The sequence below is a fragment of the Hemitrygon akajei genome, chromosome 16 (genome assembly GCF_048418815.1).
Source record: "Hemitrygon akajei chromosome 16, sHemAka1.3, whole genome shotgun sequence".
In the NCBI taxonomy this organism is placed as follows: domain Eukaryota; kingdom Metazoa; phylum Chordata; class Chondrichthyes; order Myliobatiformes; family Dasyatidae; genus Hemitrygon; species Hemitrygon akajei.
In genome coordinates, this window is record NC_133139.1 from 63718033 (window position 1) to 63732845 (window position 14813).

General features: G+C 39.4%; 1 protein-coding gene across 7 annotated transcripts in view; it reads left to right on the plus strand.

The window, feature by feature from the left end:
- The window catches only part of dock6 (dedicator of cytokinesis 6), a 209529-nt gene that overhangs the window by 174001 nt on the left and 20715 nt on the right, over nucleotides 1-14813 (plus strand). For 3 of the 7 annotated variants that reach the window (XM_073069028.1, XM_073069031.1, XM_073069032.1), the window contains 3 exons: nucleotides 149-163; nucleotides 8323-8448; nucleotides 13601-13690. In XM_073069028.1, coding sequence (XP_072925129.1) covers nucleotides 149-163; nucleotides 8323-8448; nucleotides 13601-13690 — 231 coding nt within the window. Of the gene's footprint in view, nucleotides 1-148; nucleotides 164-4235; nucleotides 4378-8313; nucleotides 8449-13600; nucleotides 13691-14813 lie in introns of those variants that run through there. The other 4 variants (XM_073069029.1, XM_073069033.1, XR_012101800.1 and 1 more) reach the window with 3 other exon arrangements.

Here is a 14813-nt window from a genome sequence, read left to right on the forward strand (position 1 = left end):
CAAACATACTGATCGCACTGTCACCGCAATGATTCTGTACAGCTCAAAACTGTGTATTCAGCCATGGATCTGTTTGAGCGTTCATTGGTGAATTTTGTCTCTCTTTTTGCTTTATCTCTCCCCTTACCCCCTTACTGTCTTCGTACAGAGTTCTGGCTGGGAGGTAGGCTGCATGGACTTGGTGTGGATTGGATTTTTTTGTACAATGATAGAGCTTTTGCATGTCACTGGCTGTGTGATGTGAGGAGACAGCGCACACCCTGGCTGGGAAATATTCCCATGTTGTCACTAATGTTTCATCAGCTAACTCTTGAGTGTCAACATTGAGCGTCACTTCAGGCAGCCATCTGTTGTCGAGTGGGAGGGAGGAATGAAAGCTTATTTACAAAGTTTGGTTCCATTTTGCTTGTGTAGAGATACAAGCCCTTCTGGCCAGTGAGCCCATGCTGTCCATTTACACCCATGTGAATAATAAACCTACTAGCCCATATGTCTTTGGAATGTGGAAGGAAACCGGAACACCCAGAAGAAACCCATACAGTTTGCTGTATGTAAGGAGAATGTGCAAACTCCTTACATACAGCAGTGGAATTTAACCCAGGTTGCTGGCGCTGTAATAACATTAACGCTAAGCACTGCACTACCATCCCTCTTCATATATTGTTTTGTAAAGATAAAAAAGATAAAGATCAGCTTTATTTGTCACATGTGCATTGAACCATACAGTGAAATGTATTGTTTTGCATTAGCGTCCTACATAGTCTGAATATGTGCTGGGGGCAGCCTGCAAGGGTCACCTTCCTTTGGCACCAACATTGCATGCCCACAACTTACTAACCTGTATATCTTTGGAATGTGAGAGGAAACTGAACCACCTGGAAGAAACCCATGCAGAATGGGGAGAATGTATGGACAAACTCCATACAGACAGTGGTGGGAAATGAACTGCTGACGCGGTAAAGTGTTACGCTAATGACTATGCCACATGCCACTCACCACTGTGTTCAGTAGAATTTCTGCTCTTGGGCGGTTGTTAATTTGTCTGCTCTTGCACTGCATCATTGTTCCTAACATCCTAGTTCCTACCCCATACTGCCATGCTTCGCATTTAAAATTGGAAAGCAATTGTCAGCAGTCCATCTGCAACAAAATGGGAGCCAAGCCTCTATGCTGCTCTTATTTGCCATCTCCGTGCATAAGGGGTTCTGAAAGCTAGTATGCAGGAATGGTGACTTAAGCAGATTTTTCTCTTCTTTGGCCCAAGGAAGCAGAATCAATAGTGCAGACCCCAGTAATACTTAAGTATAGATCATTTCATTCATCACACGCAACCACTCCAACTAGCCCAATAATGATCCATGCAGAGCCACTTCTTGACTTTGCAAATCTGGGAGTGTGGGTTTCTCAAAAGAACATAGAACATCACAGCACAATACAAGCACTTCAACCCACGATATTGTGCTGACCTTTTAACGTACTCTAAGATCAGTCCAACCTTTCCATCCTACAGTCTCCGTTTTTCTATTATCCATGTGCCTATCTAGAATTTCTTAATTGCCCCTAATATGTCTGCCACACCCTGCCAAGGTGTTCCTCATGCCCAACACACTCTGTATAGAAATTACCTCTGACATCCCCTATACTTTCCTTTAATCACCTTAAAATTACTTCTTCTCATATTAGTACTTTCCACACTGGGAAAAAGTCTCTGGTTATCCATTCGATCTATGCCTCTTATCGTTTTGCATTTTTCATGTTGTTCAATACTGAGCTTCAACTTCCAGTTAGGTGATAGATGAGAATCCCATTCTCTTCACTCCATCCTGGAAAGTAATGTGTGTTCCTCCTGTATTCATCAATAATGTGCCTAAGGTCACCAAATAAACTGCACACTAACTGATTACTCTACATATGTGTCTTCATAATGTGGTAGTTTAGAACTGCTATCTGCTGCTCCTCCTGCATGTGTTTCCTGCTTTGGAGTGTGTACTTTCCCAAGTCATGCTACTGTAGCCAAAAGAAAATAAATGAATCTACTTTGGAATAATTGAAAGGGGCGAGGAGGTTGGAGACTGTGCAAAAGAATGAGTTTGAGCCTTAGCTCACAGATATTCTTTGCATCTGGGTATTCCTAGAAAGTTGTGTGTCTTGTCTTTCAGGTTTCCTGTCTAAGTGTTGAGAATATCTACAGCTTTGCAAAAAGAAAAGGGAGCTATTTGTGCAAACTGATCCAGGAACCTCTGCTGGCTTCACTACCCCAACTCTCAGATTAGTGAGGATAGCTAGGATCAAGAATAATGGGAATTCCCAAGCCTTTTTGGAAATTAAGCCTTTTCATTTAATTGCCCAGCCACTTTCTTTCTGGGGGAAAATAAGCCCTCATTAAGGATTCTTAAAGAGAGGGCTTCAGTGTTCTTTAGAGAATAACTCAATCCAGAAGGCTGCCTGAAGGCTGTTAATACTGCGTTACCTGATAGTTCCTTGGTTATTCTGTTTTGTTGATTGATTGTTTCCCAATGAATCACAATTCATTATTTTGACACTCAAGTCATATTATAACCAAATAACTTCCATCAAGGCATGCACATTTTGTGTTTGCAGAATATCTGATAATGTTAATATAGTGGGAGTCATACAGAGAAGTCTGTGCTGAATTTTCTTTATTGTACTTATTAAATCTGATCGCAAACACCAAACAAAATTTCAACTTCACTAAGAATGGAGCAAATATGCAATTTAAATTGATATAGGAAAGATTGTCACATGATTATTATTGTAAGGGGTTGTGGACTAAACAAAGATACAGTTCCCCCTTCACCCCCACAGATGATGCTCAACTCACCGAGTTCGCCCAGCAACTTGCTTGTTGCACCAGATTCCAGCATCTGCCATCATAATGGATCTGCATAAAAACTGTTATGCTTAAGTTGCAAAACACGTTAATCTGCAGCAGTCAGATGCAGTGATGAGTAACCTGCAGATTGTTGAGGAATTCTGACTAATTAGGTCTGTTCTTCTTCCCGCATATACTGTCTGACTGCTGAGTAATTCCTGTTTTTATTGTACTGGCTTTTTTTTTCCTTTCCAGTGTATTGAAGTAAACTGGCAGGTTTTATGTCAGAACAGAACTTTAAAACAAAAGGAGAGATGGTGCTTGCTTTAATAAAGCCACTAACTCATCCCTAACCCACCCTCCATCAACTGCTGTTTAAAGTTGATGGAATATGATTATCATCTGCTAAATGGTTCAAAGGATATTTAAGATTTGGAGATGCTCTTCATTTTGAGCCGTACATTTTTATATCTAATATTTTATGGATATTTGTCTATTTCGTTTTATTTGCCATCTGTCAAAATAGCATAGTCTAATTTCCCAAACTGGAATGAACTACACTCAGTGGCTGCTTTACTAGGCACAGAAGTGGAACCCAGTGTGGTCTTCTGATGCTGTAGCCCATCCGCTTCAAGGTTCAACATGGTGTGTGTTCAGGGATGCTTTTCTGCACACCATTGTTGAACTTGAACCAGTCTGACCATTCTCCTATGACCACTCTCCTTAACAAGGCATTTTCGCAGAACTATTGCTCACTGGGTTTTTATTTTGTTTGTTTATTGCACCATTCTTTGTTAACTCTAGAGACCGTTGTGTGTGAAAGTTTCTGAGATATGTAAACTGCCCCATTTAGTACCAACAATCAGACAACAGTCAAAGTGACTTAAATCACATTTTTTCTCCCATTCTGTTGTTTGGTCTGAAAAATGATTGAATCTCTTGACCATGTCTGCATGCTTTTATGTATTAAATTGCTGCTACATGATTGGCTGATTAGATATTTGTATTAAGGAGCATATATACAAGTGTACCTAATAAAGTGGCCACTGAGTGTATGTACACTTGGTTGGGATTTAGTCATCTATTCATTCAATATCTAGTGGAATATGTTGAGGCACATTTTAGGGTGGGTTGTCAGGAAAATAAATTTAAATGAAGTATGTGACCATATTATAGCTGAGTTGTTGATGATTAGTTCACACTTTCCATTTTGGCAGCAGTAGAACACCTTAGTGTCATAGGAGACCTCCTGTAACCTTTAGATGTAACAGTGATTGGTGTTTAGTCTATCAGTTGATGATCCTCTCTGTCTGCTTTCTCCTTTATTCCGCTTGCTGCTGATCACACTGTCCCCCTCACTGCACCTTGCGGTAAGTTGCTATATTTTATTATTAATTTACAGTGTTTTTTTATAATTTGCACTGAAAATTACTTAAAATAACCTTACACTTATAAATGTTTCTGCCAATTGCTTCAACTTCCAGTTCCATGAGAATTGATAAATTTTCAAAAGTACAAGAGTGTGGTATCTGATCTTAGATCTGGTAAAGTGGGTTTTCCTTTTGATGGAGTAGAAATAAAGAAATTTGGAAGGGAAGCCCCCTCCCCCTCCACTGTTGTGTTAAATATGTTTTCATCTCTGGAACTTGATTTGAAGTCCTCCCAAGATGTGATGAAAGTCTGCATTCTTATGTGTCCTGTGACATAAAGTCAGTTGATAGTTGTCTCCAGCTCGAGTCAGTCTCTCCCATAGTCAAAAGCTGTCATTTGATGCACGTATGATTTGCCCTGTTGGATCGGCAAATAACACAGTAAAGTTCAGGTGTTGATGGATCAAGGATAATTTTATTTGCCATATACTGTATATTTACATGTATTAGCAGTTTGCTATGGTTTGTTGGCAGAAAATGCAACAAAAAACACCAACATTCAATGGTAGAACAGTAAAAATAAAGAATTATTTTTAAAAAATAAATGAAGAAATTAAAGTACATTTGTGCACAAATACATAAATCCATCGTGTATTTACAATGTAAACAGCATTATAAAAAGTGGTTTAAACTATTTACAGTGACTGAGGTAATAGAGGGCTGTGGGGGGTGCTAACTAGAATTCTTGACTAGATTAACTGCTCGGTGGAAGAAACTTTTAAGATGGCGTGAGGTTTTGTTTTAATAGCGGTACAACACTTTCAAGAAGGGAGCTTTTGTGAAAAGCATTATCCCGGATGGGTGTGTCTACAATAAATTTTCTTACTGTGTCTTTGTTCTGGACACAAACAAGTCCTGCAGTGATGATAGACTGCAGCCAATGACCTGACAATAGTAAGGTGTGTTAAATAAGGAAGCCTTAAAATGCCTTGGAAAAAGTATTCAACCCCCACAACTGTTTTCACATTTTATTGTCTCAGTTTCTAAATATAAAATATATTGAAGGAGCATTTTTGGGCTAATCTACAAAAAAATGTCAATCATGTCAAATCAAAAGAAAAATTCCAAAACATGTCAACAATTTACTAAAAATTAAAAACCAAAATTGTGAGGCTGAAAAACTATTCATTTCCTTTGTAATTACTGCACTAATGTATTACATTACCAACTCACCCAATTTGTTGACGTAGAAAATTGGAGGATTGCCTGTTCTCAATGAATTCATAATAAATACTCCCTCTTTCTGTAGGGTCCAACAATATGGTAGATTTTCAATAGTGCAAACCAAAATGAAGCCAAAAGAGCATTCAAGAAAAGTCAGGGAAATGATAATAGAGAAGCACAAATCTGGGGAAGGGTACAAGACCATCTCTAAGGCACTGAGCATACCTTGGAGCTCAGTGCAGTCCATCATGAAAAGGTGGAACAAAAACATGAAACCACAGCCACACCGCCTAGGTCAGACTGCCCGTCTAAATTTAATCGCCAGAAAAGAATAGCACTTGTATGAGAGGCTACTGTGACACCAACAGTCACTCTGAGTGAGCTGCAGAAGTCAGTGGCTGCAACTGGAGATGAAGTTCACAGCTCCACCATCTCTTGTGCAAGGCCTTGCACAAAAAGGGTGTTTATGGAAGAGTGGCAAGGAAGAAGCCCTGGCTTTAAAAAAAAAAGCATATCCGTACTCGCGTAAAGACTTCGCAAAGCATCTTTTAGAAAATACTGAAAAGGTGTGAAAGAAGGTCTTGTGGTTGGGTGAGACTAAAGTGGAAATTTTTGGCCTTAATGCTCAGCAGTACATGTGTTGTAAATCTAATCGTGCACTTCAGCCAGGTAACACCAGACCTACTGTAAAGTATGGTGGAAATAGCATCATGCTGTGGGGATGCTTTTCAGCAGCAGGGACTGGAAACCTCGTCAGGATTGATGAGAAGATAAATGCTGCTAAATATAGAGAGATCCTGGATAAAAACCTGCTAGCCTCTGCCAGAAAGCTTAAACTGGGGAGGACGTTCATCATTTAGCAGGACAACGACCCAAAGCACATGGCCAGGACCACCACTGAGTGGCTTCAAATGAAAAAAATTGATGTCCTTGAGTGACCCAGTCAGGGTCCTGACCTTAACCTGATCGAACATCTCTAGCAGGACGTTCATGATTGCTGCCCATTGCTGTTTCCCAACAAAGCTGATACAGCTTGAGGAATTTTGCAAGGAGCAATTGTCAAATCTTGCTCCATCATGTAATGCAAAGCTAATAGAATCTTATCCAAAAAGATTACTGACTATAGTAGCTGCGTTCAACTAAGTAGGTGGTTCAACTAAGTACTGAGTAAAGGGGGATGAATATTTTTGAACTGCTGACATGTCAGTTTTTGAATTTACAATTTTCTCTGTTTTTTTGGCTCTATTATGGAAAAAAGAAGCATGTGATTCACAAATAAAAATTGTCAGTTAAATTCAAAGGATCATTTTATTGTCAAGGTATATATACAGAATACAACTGAAATTTGTCTAATCTTGATCTAAATGAGTTGCAATACCCATTTATGTGATCTAAAGGTTGGGGAGTGAATACTTTTACAAAGCACTGTATCTGATACTTCATATTTGAAACTGAATTTCACTTCACATTCTTGTCATAGATTTGCCTATAAATGTAAAGTAGGGCATAATTAACCTTCAAAGATACAACCTAATGACAACATGGGCATTTTAAATTGAAGTACAGATCAGAATCAAAACCAAAGGTGGATGACTAATTCATTAAGCTGCACTGAGGTCAATTCCTTTAGCACTTCTTATGGGCAAGGAAGAGGATCAAGGATCAACTTGATTTGCCATATACATTTACATGTACTAGGAATTTGCTGTGCTCTGTTGGTCAGGGGCCGACATGCTACAAAAAATAACCATTATAAAGACTGAAGAATTATATAAAAAATAAAAGTTGGAGGTTAAAGGACAGATATAGAATAAAATGTGCATAAATACATAAAAACTTGCATGTATTTACAACATAAACTTTATAACAATTATCAATATTATAAAAGCAGAAGTTCAGTCCTGATTTCAAAGGGAAACTTGCTGTCACACAAAATCTACCATCACAACACCCACTAGCTGCGAGAACTGTTCCTATAGCACCTGAGCTGACGCCTCTTGGGGCTGTTTCTCACCAGCCCCAAATTGTTTCTCATCAATTTTACCAGCTTCCAGGTAGAATATTCATCAAAGTTAGTCAACTGAAACCTTGCCTTTCAAATTGGACAGGATTCCACTTCCCTAGCCCACTCTCTACCTTTTAGCTTCCATGTTCAATCTTAGTGCGTGGCTTTAACCAGGACTGTCTTTCCTTTTTCTTTTAATTTCTACCACAACTCAATTTATCTCAATCCCATTAATCCTTCATGGGATAAAAATATTTTTGTGCATTCCCTGGATGTGATTTGGCCTCACCTTGTCATGTGTTGATATTCTAAATAGGTGGTATGAGCTACTGATGTTTTTCTTGTAGTTTCCTTGGTGTGGTGTCTATTTATGTCAAAAATTATTTTCCTTAGAGTCAAATGAATGACCTATCTCAGACTTGATGACTTCAGTCTCAGTGCTAGATCCCAGACATTATAAAACAGCTACAAATTTGGTGAAATTGGGAAAAACCTCACAGACTGGTATGAGAAGTTCAAAAATACCATGCTGTCATTAGGTGACTCCCTTCTAAAGGAGAAGAGTTATGTGAATGATTTAATGCATGCACCAGTTAATCTGAGATGAGAGTATTTCAACAAGGATGGATAAACTTAATGGTGTCCTTCAAAAAATGTCAGAGGTGTAATCAAAAATAATACCTTAATGATAAATTGCTATCTGTATTCATTTTTGCTCTGATTTTGTATATTATGCCGAACTAGTCAATCCAGGGATATTTTATAAACCACTTTACTTTTTAACTAACCATTTTAAAATAAAAGGCCATTTGAGGTTAGATGGAAGATCAAATGAGTTGCTGCTGCATTTGTTAACGCACTTTCCTGAAACATTTCTGCAGAATTCAAAGAGGATGTTTGGGACTTATTTCCGAGTGGGTTTCTATGGTTGTAAATTTGGAGATTTGGACGAACAAGAGTTTGTCTATAAGGAGCCCTCAATCACCAAGTTGGCAGAGATTTCATATCGTCTTGAGGTAAGTCAGTTTGCCAGCTCTCAAGAATCAGAGCTAGGCAAATTTCCTTTTCTTAAAGACGTGGGCTTGCATGTACAGCTCTCAGATCTGCAGACGATGCAACATTTGAAGGTGTAGAAATCAGAAGAGAAGATAGTAGTAGACTTGAAGATATAGAGTGCCTATAAAAAGTATTCACACCCACTCCTGCTTTGTAAGTTTTCATTTTTATTATTTTACAACATTGAATCACATTGGATTTAATTTGGTTTTATTTGACACTGATCAACAGAAAAAGACTTTCATGTCAAAGTGATAACAGATCTCTATAAAGTGAGATCTAAGTTAATTACAAATATAAAACGCTAAATAATAGACTGCAGAAGTATTGACCCCCTTTAATATAACAACCAAATTATCACTGGAGGAGTCAATTGGTTTTAGAAGTCACATAATTAGTTAAATGAAGATCACTTGTGTGCAGTCAAGGTATTTCAATTGATTGTAGTAAAAATAGACCTGTATCTGGAAGGTCCAACTGCTGGTGAGTCAGTATTGTGGCTAAAACGACACCATGAATACAAAAGAGCTCTCTGAGCAACTCCACGAAAAGATTATAAAAAAGCACAAGTCAGGAGATGGATACAAGACTATTTCCAAGTTACTGAATATCCCTTGGAGTACAGTTAAGTCAATTATCAAGAAATGGAAAGAATATGGCACAGCTGTAAATCTGCCTAGAGCAGGCCGTCTTCAAAAACTGAGTGACCGTGCAAGAAGAGGACCAGTGAGGAAGGCCACCAAGAGACCTATGACAACTCTGGAGGAGTTACAAGCTTCAGTGGCTGTGATGGGAGAGACTGCACATACAACAACTGTTGGCCGGGTGCTTCACCAGTCGCAGCTTTATCAGAGAATAGCAAAGAGAAAGCTACTGTTGAAAATAAACTCACGTGGAAGTTTCTAGGAAGGATTCAAGAACAAGCAGAAGCGTATCGGAGACTGAAGTTAACTGGAAGAAAGTTCTATGGTCTAATGGATCCAAAATTGAGCTTTCTGGCCATCAGACTGTATGCTCAGGCTGAAGCCAAGCACTACACATCATCAAAAGCACACCATGTTAAGCGGATGACATTTTGATCTATCTAGGGCAACCAACATACTCTACCTAAATTGATGCAATCCTTTGAACAATATGGTCAATTATCAGGATACAAGATCAACATAGATAAAACCCAATTACTTTCATATTACTATAGCCCACCAAGGGAAATTGAAAGTCGATACCTCTGGGCATGGCACACAGAGTCTTTCAAATATTTGGGCATCATTATGCCAAAAGATTTGGCAAAATTATCAGAATGTAATTATCAGCCTTTATATAAAAAAATGAAGGAAGATGTGGCAAGATAGAACCTGATTCCTTTTTTCAGTCTCAGTTCAAGGATTGAGTCTATTAAAATGAATATACTGCCCAGACTGTTATATCTGTTTCAGACCCTACCAATAGAGATTAATCAAAATCAATTCAATGAATGGAAACAAGGTTTCCTCCGTAACTTCCGCCACCTCCTACGTGATCCCACCACCAGCTACATCTTCCCCTCCCCCCCACTCTCGGCTTTCCGCAGGGATCGCTCCCTACACGACTCCCTTGTCCATTCATCCCCCCTATCCCTCTCCACCGACCTCCCTCCGGGCACTCATCCCTACAAACGGAAGAAGTGCTACACCTGCCCCCACACTTCTTCCCTCACCACCATCCTAGGCCCCAGACAGTCCTTTCAGGTGAGGCACCACTTCACCTGCGAGAAAACTGGGGCGATATACTGTAACCGGTGCTCCCGATGTGGCCATTTATACATTGGGGATACCCGCCACAGACTGGGAGCCCGTTTTGCCGAACACCGGCGCTCAGTCCTCCAGCAGTAGCGGGATCTCCCTGTGGCCACACACGTCAGTTCCACAGACCACTCCCACTCCGACATGTCTGTCCATGGCTTCCTCTACCGTCAAGATGAGGCCACCCACAGGTCGATGGAGCAATACCTTATCTCCTACCTGCCAGCATGAACATTCAATTCACAGACCTCCGTTGATACCCCTGCCTCACCCCTATCCCTATCTATTATTTTAGTCTGGTTCTCTTTCTCTCTCTTTTTTCCCTCCAGCCCTACCTTTCTTTCTCTTTTATTTCCCATAATTCTCCACCTTCCCCCAGCCCATTTCCCTCCAGCCTAGCTCTCTACTTTATCCCTCCCCCCACTTCTCATCCCCCCTCGACCATCCCATGTTACTTTACTCCTGATGAAGGGTTTCGGCCCGAAACGTCGTCACTACCTTCTCCCATAGATGCTGTCTGGCCTGCTGAGTTCTGCCAGCATTTTGTGTTTTTTTTTGCTATCAAGGTATATTTGGCAGGGTAAAAGGCCTAGAGTTCGTCTCAAAACTTTGCAATTAGCAAAGGAAAAGGGGGGATGGGGCCTACATTCTCTTAGAGATTATTATTTTGCAGCACAGTTGAGGGCTGTGATATGTTGGTGCAACCCATCATATGACGCTCAATGGAAAAACATTGAGGAGCGGGTACTTCCCATCCCCATACAAGCAATTTTGGCTGATAACAACCTGCAAAGGTACATAAATACTATTGATAACCCATGGGTGAAATTGACTCTTAAAATATGGAAAACTACTATAAAAGAATATAATCTAGAGGGAGATATTGCAATTCTTAAATGGTGTGCATATGACTCGGATTTTACACCAAATAAATTGGATGCTAGATTTAAGGACTGTACAGCTAAAGGAATAACAGTTCTTTGCAACATAATGAAAGAAGGAATACTGTTCAGTTTTGAAATGCGTAAAGAGAAACACTTATTAGAAAAACAAGATTTTTATCGGTATTTACAGATGCGACAATATGTTAATAAGATGCTTTAAAATGTAACCAAGGCAAGTACATGCTTGATAGAGCTCTTTAGAAAAGCATATAATTCAGATAATGATAGTAGAATCATTTCAAGCATGTATAAGGGGTTGTCAAATCTTAAAACACATTTGACTTCATAAATTAAAACAAAATGGGAGAAGGAAGGAGAGATAATTATATCTGAGGAAGAATGGACGACAATATGGAGGTCTCAATGGAAGTGTACCAGTTCACAGAAATGGAGGGAGTTTGGATGGAAAAACTTGATAAGATTTTTTTTTACACCCTCTCAGAAATCCCATTATGATAGTAACCTCCCTGTTTGCTGGAGGAATTGTGGAAATCAAAATGCAAATCATTATCATATTTTTTGGGACTGCCCTATTATCAAAAACTATTGGAGGGGGATACACAATGCCCTACAAGACATCTTTAAATGTGAAATACCCTTAGAGAGTAAGACCATATATTTTGGATATATACCCCAAGAATAGTTGAAACGAGATAAATATTTAATGAATATTCCTGGTAAAAAGACTCTTACTAGGAAATGGTTATCACAGGAGAGCCCAACTTTAAATACATGGATGGAAATTACAATGGACATTTACAAAATGGAGAAGATAACAGCATCTGTTAGTCTGGAACAATTTGATTCATACTGGGAAAATGGTTTAACTACATAATGCCTCATAGGCCTGATTTTATTCTCACAAATCAATGAATCTGTTGTAAAAAAAAAGATCACTCCCTATTTGTACATAGTTCTTTCCTTTGGCTTGTCTTTTCTTTCCACTCTTTTCTATAAGTGTATACCTCAGATAAATACTTTGTGGAAATTTGTGATATATATGATTATATGATATATATGTACAATGTCTGAAATACATCTTATGGAAATGTTTGTTTGATGATGAACTTCAATAAAAAAATAAATTACAAAAGCACACCATGAGCCATGGTGGTGGCTGCATCACAGCAGCAGGCCTTGGAAGGATTGTGAATGTAGGGGGTAAAATGATTGCAGCAAAATACAAGGAAATCCTGGAGGAAAGCCTGATGCAGTCTGCAAGAGAACTGCTATTTGGGAGACTATTTGTTTTCCAGCAAGGCGATGACCCCAAGCACAAAACCAAAGCTACACAAGATTTGCTTAAAAACAACAAAGTTAATGTCCTGGAGTGGCCAGGTCAGAGTCCAGACTTCAATCTAATTGAGAATTTGTGGCTGGACTTGTAAAGGCATGTTCACTCACGGTCCCATGCAATCTGAAAGAGCTTGAGCAGTTTTGTAAAGAAGAATGGGGGGAAATTGCAATGTCCAGATGTGCAAACCTGATAGAGACCTATCCACACAGACTCAAGGCTGTAATTGCTGTCAAAGGTGTATCTACTAAATACTGACTTGAAGGGGGTGAGTGATTATGCATACAGTTATTTTGTGTTTAATAACTGTAATAAATTTAGACCGATTTGTCGAAATTTGTTTTCACTTTGACTTGAAAGAGTCTTATCTGTTGATCAGTGTCAAAAAAGCTAAGTTAAATTCACTGTGATTCAATGTTGTAAAACAATAAAACATGAAACCTAACGGGGGGTGAATACTTTTTATAGGCACTGTATGGTGAAATGGGCAAATGGATGTCAGATGAATCTTGATGGTAAGAAATGCAAAGTGTTCCATTTTGCTGGAAGAATGGGAAGAGACAAGATAAATTAGAGTGCAAAAATTCTAAAAAGGCTGCAAGACCGAAGACCTAAGGACATCAAGTACATCACTTGAAAGTTTCAGGGAAGGATACAAGAACAAGCAGAAGAAATTTATGGAAATAATGTTTTGATGGAGTACTTCAGTAATGTGGATAGACCGAAGAAGCAGGGACATGGGGTTGTTGTCTTGGAACTAAAGAGATTACAGGGGTGTCTGATAGAAATGTTTAAATTCAGGGAAGGATAGAGAAAGTGGGGGGGGGGGGGGGTGGGAGGGGTGAGAGAGAGAAACACTTACTCCCATTCGTAAAGAGTTGATACCAAATAATATTATTGGCAAGAGAAGTAACAGAGACATGATGAGAAAACTTTAAGCAAGTTCTTGAGCACACTAGAGGCAGAGTGAAACATGAAATTCAAAGGAACTAGATGAAAGTAGGGAATTTTCACAGCTATGGGTGCTGTGATTAAATGGGTTCTATATTTTGTTCTTGTTCCCTGTAATTAAAATTGTTCTGTATTGTGATAGGAGTTCTACCGGGATCGGTTTGGGGAAGAGGCCGCTGAGATTATCAAAGATTCTAATCCAGTCGACAAAGCTAAACTGGATCCTAACAAGGTAACAGCAACTTAGAAGATAAAACTACCCACCATGAAAATGTGAATAGTTAATACCAAAGTACTTTACCCAGGTTAACAACTTAGTTCACCTTAAATAGGCAAGGTATAGATGGATACCTTTGGCACAGGGTATCCTATGTACATGGAAGGATACAGAGGTAACGTGGGCAAATGAGATTAGTGTAGATAGGCAGAACAGTCGGCCTGTTTCATCGAACAAACTGTAGAACATAGAACACTCTAGCACAGTACAAGGCCTTCAACCCACTATGTTGTGCTGATCTTGTAACCTACTCAATATACTCAGATCAATCTCAATATGCCCAACTAAGAATTTCTTAAATGTCCCTCATGTCAGCTCCAACCACCACCCAGGGTAGCACATTCCAAGCACCCACCCCTCAGTGGGGGGGGGGGGAGATGAAAACTACTTACCTCTTGCAACCCCCTTATACTTTCCTCCAATCACCTTAAAATTATGCCCCCTCGTATTCGCCTTTTCTACACTCGATCTAAGCCTCTCATTGTCTTGGACATCTTTCTGTGCTGGATGACTGAGTCTGGTACACAGGATTTGAGCAGTTATTATTCAGGTAGTCTAGTTGAAAATTTTTTTCAACACTATCACCATTAGCTACATCCAAAACAAATGTACCTTGGTAAGCTCCCGCCTTACTGCAACCACGTGCTTTTATTCCATTCTCTGTAGTCCCGTGGGTGTACCAATCTGAGATTTTCCATGCTTGCCACTTTCTATGAAAATGGTCATTCTGTACCAAAGCAAGCATCGTGCAATGGACGGGAGATGTGCTCAGATATAAAATTGAAGCCTGACCTGAAAGCAGTTGAAACATGGAAAACTGAGCCTAAGTCAACTACTATTTTGATGCCCAAACACAGCACATCTTTAGGTCTTGTTGGGCACAGATTACATAACTATGGTTGACCTATATAATTAAAAATTAAGATTAGCTTTAGTTGTCACATGTACTATACATTAAAATGCAAAATGAAATACAAAGATGTTCTGGGGACAGCCCACAAGTGTAGCCATGCTTCCAGTGCACATCCACAATCTGCTAACCCCAACCCATACATCTTTGGAATGTGGGAGGAAACGG